Below are 4,766 nucleotides of genomic sequence, written 5' to 3' on the forward strand. Positions count from 1 at the left end.
GAACCCCCCTGTGCAAGGACGTCTGAGGGCTAATATACACACCCTCTCACATAAAACAGAGAAAGCCTTTAAAGTCGAATAAGCATTTTGACACTTGCTGGGTTGTAAAAAGGGAGGGTCTGATAACACTGATAACACGCCAACCAAAGAGCTGCTGGAGAATAGAGTACACTGAGGAGAAACTGACACTATGTAACGTGCTGTATGCCCAGTGATGCAGATAATCATTGGGGGAAAAAAACGAGAAAATTAAACAGCTTACTCACCTTTGGCCATCAGACTGAGGACGGAGTCAGAACTGTGCACTGACGAGTTGTGACCTTGCATTGTAGCGGCGTTGACAGCTAATGAGGGTGAGAAATCGACGGTCCTGAAGGAGCGGTACAGCTGCATCATGTATAGAGGATATCTGCTGCGATGATTAAATGAGAGATTTCTGAATGCTGAACTGGACTTGAGGTCTTTCAAATATCTGTGGCCCTGTGTGGATCCAAAAGAACAGACGAGGAGTGTGCAGAAAACTGTCAGGACGCTGGCTTCCATTTTAACTGAAACAAACTAACTCTACTCCGACAATAATGAGAGAGAGGCAAAAGAGCTCCTTCCTTCCTGCAGCTGGTCTCGGGCTGAAATGATGCTATGTGCAGACGGAGCTCCAGACAGGCCCCTTTATAGTGGACAGCTGCCCTTTGATGACCCCTGATCACTCCAGGCATCTGAACAGCCCCTGTGATCATCAGAGCACACCGGAGGGGGAGATAAAGACAACATTTAGCCAAGGTCATTGTCCTGTCAAACCGCCCGGACTTTTCTACTCACTCGGGAGCCAAATCCTTTTGAAATGTAAAAATCCATTAACAAATAACACTTTAAATGCTGTGCAGCCATTAGCACCTTTCTGTTTAGTAGCAATGGCAAAGGTAATGTCACACATACAGAAACTAGGAATAAAAGATGTCATTTAATTGATAATAAAATGGAAAATGCATCACAACAATTAGATAAGGTTTTTATTTGTTAACAGACAACAAATGGAATACTTAATACTTGTTTGCTTGTTCATTGTCAGTCAGGAGTGTGTAACTGTTTCCAAATGGTCATAGAACTGACAGCACAGACTTAGTTTGGATTTCAAGGGGAATAAACAGTACAGTGTAACAACTAACTTTAACCAGCCAGTGAATCTCAAAACATTAACATGCAAACAATAAAAGCAGAACAAATTTAACAATCGAACAGTTTATTTAGAGATAAGACATTTGTATACAGAAAAAAACAAACAGGTGGTCCAGCAACTTCTCAAAGAGAGAAAACCTTTAATATTACTTTATATTTCCTTCCCTCTATGAGAGGCTCATGTGTATTATATGTAAGTTAACACAGTTGACTGAGGTCTGACTGGTCCCATCGGTTTCCCACTGGTGATGGGAGCCGACTCTCATAAAGCAGCGAAGAACTTTTTTATCTGTGTACGAAAAAAGATATTTTAGGATCCCGATGGATCAGAGACACGAAACACATCCAACGTCGGATCAGAAAACATAAATGATTCTCCTTGGATCAGAGACTGTGAGGATGAGGAATGAGATCTCAAACCTCAGGACGAGGCCCTCGTGTGGTTTAACCTGGTAGCAGCTATTATGTCAGTGCAATAAATAAACATACCTTTCGTATAAATTCCTCCTGCACCTCTGGGTCACTCTGAAACTCCACACTGGCATCCAGTTGCAACACAGGTATCTGTTTCAACTTCTCAAAATGTAATCTGAAAAGAGAGAGTTGAGCTGTGTTACACCGACCACGTCAGACCACACACTGCCGACCGTCATCTGTTCACGGCCGAGCAACAAACAGCTGCGAGGAAAGGCATTTAAAATGGTAATGGACAAACAGGCATCCGTAGAGCGTCCTGTAATACAGCGGCTGTATCACCACTGGTGCTGGTTGGATCATTTACTGATCACAATACCAATTTTAAGTGTAATGTCCTCCCGTTAAATCCTTTCATCTTCATAATTGCTGAGAAGAGAGTGACTTTACACTTTAAAAGACCTCGTGATTTCTTTACATTTCAGTGGTCACTGAAAATATTCAAAACATGCAAGTCTGCAGAGGACAACAGAGGGACATGCCCTCATTAGCACTCACTCAGTGCTCTTCTCCACAAGCCACCTCTCATGTTGAACATGCAGCTTATCCAGATAGTCCAGTTTCACTCCTTTCTCTTCTGGCCTTCCCCGGCGCCCCAGACGCTCCATACATTTCTGACAAACAACAGAAGGGTACAATGCGTTTGTGTCTTTTTCAAGATGAAATTGATTAAAATGTCAATCAGGTAATTTTGTGATATCGTGGAACAGGACCGATAATACAAATACAAACACCAGTAACAATAATACAACACTGGCAACTACCACAAGATAAAAAGAAGGATGTGCTGCAAACATCTTTTTCCTCACAAGTTGCTAAATGAATTGTATTTTTTTGAAGCCAACATGACATCTCTTGTGTTCATACCTCTGGTGGAGCTCTGAGGTAGATAATGCCCTCAAGCTCCACCTGGTGTCCAAACTGTTCCACCAGGAGGGAGTGCCAGTCCTGGTAGACTGCCCACTCGGTAGAGTTGATACAACCCAGCTCAAACATGTTCAGGGCAAAGATGTATCTGACAGGACACAGAGTCAAGTTCAAATCAAGGAGAATGCGTTTGATGAACAAGTTAAGTAGCACATAAATGCCATCTTCTCACTCATATGGGGTCTCGCGGGTCTTCTCAAAACTACTTCCGCTGACCTGATTTCATTTTCACTAGCCGGTCCTACCTGTCGCTGTAGATGGAGCGCTCATACACCTGGACAGGTGTTCGCTCTGAGCTGAGCAGGCGAGCCGGAGGAGGCTGCAGCTGCGTCCTCAGACGGCTCATGCAGGAAAATGTCTGAAATGTGTACGACCAGCGCTGAGGGTCCTGGTACATCATCTGCAGCAGGTTGCTGACGGTCGTCTGGGGGGACGCGTCTGTCCCCTGTCAAAGACACGAGCGGAGACGGTCAGCTCGGCTTCCCTTTGGTTTTTGTTGGGAAAAGATGTTAAGGTCGGTAAGTGTGCGCGCACCTTCACGGTCCCACTATCAATGTTCTGCCACTTGCTCACAGGTTCTGCCACCACCTCCCAGTCTGGACAAGCGGACTGCAGGAGTCTTGCAAAGGTCGACTTTCCCACAGCTGGAGACCACATATCAGCATATCATCAGCGTGGGACAAAAGAAGATCTTACTTTGAAATAAGGGTTAATATAACGTCACTGATTTTACCGATGTTGCCCTCGATAGAAACCCTCTTCACTCGAGTTGCTGCATCCTCAGCTGAACTTGACAGGCACCTCGAACAAGAATCACTGCGCTTCCTCGACTCATTAGCCATCGTAACGTTACTTAGGTTAGTTGTCCGTGTCATGGCTGCGTTTCCACCTTGCGTGAGGATCCTGTCCGGTGTCATCCACTGAGGAGGAGGCACATTGTACCCAAATCTCAAGACCTGTATCCAACTAGTGTTAAACTTAGAGACACGGTTGAACAGAACGCATTGATAGATGGCAGACATTGTGACAGACATCCGTACAACTACAAAACAACTTGTATACAGTCTATGATGCTCACTAATGGAAGTGAATGGTTAAGACTTTACATTAGCGCTGTGTTAAGCTCATAGCAGGGTAGCTAACGTTAGCTCCTCCTCTCCATGATGTAAGCTAACGAGTTTTAGTTTGTGATAATAGATTTACGGCTAAATGTGCTTCCAATGTACGCCGATACATCGGCGAAGTGTTCCCATAGCGCTCACCCTATCGTTTCACACATTAGATGCTGGGGAGTAAAATTATTAAGTTTAGTTAATAAAAAAAGTGTGCTCAAATGCTACAAACCGTAACAGATATTACTTCCGGTGTCGAGTTCTGTACCTTCGCAATAAAAGCATTTTGACAAACCATATCCCGCCTGTTTGAACATATAACTGTGACAAACGACAACATTATTTGTTTTACGTTTAACGTACAAATATAAAGTAAACCGTGCTGCGTGTAAATACAATGGCAAATACATGTAATACGATGCTCCTTGTAACCCGGAAATACTTGTTGTTAGCCCTCACACTTCCCCAGATGGATGAGGTCATCTGCGTTATTTCTGCTCATGCAGAAAACCATTGGACCTCTTTAAGTATATTTGTGAAATTTCAAGGTGTAGAATTTATCTTAACTTCACTTTTCCCTCCAACTATGTGACTTTAAAAACATCAGTGTTTTATTTCCAAGATTTAATTTTGCTCATATACCACTCAAATAACTTCAAAATTGTGAATTAATACTCATAATCCATAGTAAAGGTGCTAGTAATTTAATCAACTGTCACTTGCTTATAATTCATATTTTGTCTGCAACAAGAGACAAACTTACAGAAACTTCATTTAAAAAGGCATTACACTTTTTTTATTTGTTTAAAAAAGCACAATCACTGGTTTAAACAACAAATAGTTTTAACTGCTTTTCATCCTCATCAATCACTGCTGCATCAGCAGTGACCGACTAGTAGCTTGTGTTTTTGATGGTTATCTTCTGAGCAACCTCAATCTTGAAATCATTAACACCTGGGGGAGAAAAAGACGTAATTGTGATGCCAAAGTGAAATTAAAGCAGTGGATCAAATAAATGCAGTGAATGCTCTAGAGGTGAGTCACAAGATAATATATGTGTGTGTGTGTGTGTGTGTG

At 42.7% G+C, this 4,766-nt stretch overlaps 1 protein-coding gene across 3 annotated transcripts; it reads right to left on the reverse strand.

The window, feature by feature from the left end:
- Positions 1–995: 995 nt before the first annotated feature.
- LOC116379339 (deoxycytidine kinase-like) lies at positions 996–3,993 on the reverse strand. Of its 3 annotated transcripts, none has more exons than XM_031841281.1 (8): positions 3,922–3,993; positions 3,311–3,497; positions 3,112–3,221; positions 2,823–3,022; positions 2,518–2,665; positions 2,149–2,264; positions 1,666–1,765; positions 996–1,465 (listed from the first exon to the last, which is right to left on the reverse strand). In XM_031841281.1, the coding sequence occupies exons 1-8, from the start codon at positions 3,985–3,987 to the stop codon at positions 1,439–1,441; spliced, it is 954 nt and encodes a 317-aa protein (XP_031697141.1). In that variant the 5' UTR covers positions 3,988–3,993; the 3' UTR covers positions 996–1,438. The 3 variants fall into 3 exon arrangements, with proteins under 3 accessions (XP_031697141.1, XP_031697143.1, XP_031697140.1); XM_031841283.1 differs by lacking the exon at positions 3,922–3,993 and adding an exon at positions 3,840–3,921; XM_031841280.1 differs by lacking the exon at positions 3,922–3,993 and having other exon boundaries at positions 3,311–3,915.
- Positions 3,994–4,766: the final 773 nt, after the last annotated feature.

This window comes from Anarrhichthys ocellatus, unplaced genomic scaffold (genome assembly GCF_004355925.1).
Source record: "Anarrhichthys ocellatus isolate YVR2014 unplaced genomic scaffold, GSC_Weel_1.0 scaffold4142, whole genome shotgun sequence".
NCBI classification, from domain to species: domain Eukaryota; kingdom Metazoa; phylum Chordata; class Actinopteri; order Perciformes; family Anarhichadidae; genus Anarrhichthys; species Anarrhichthys ocellatus.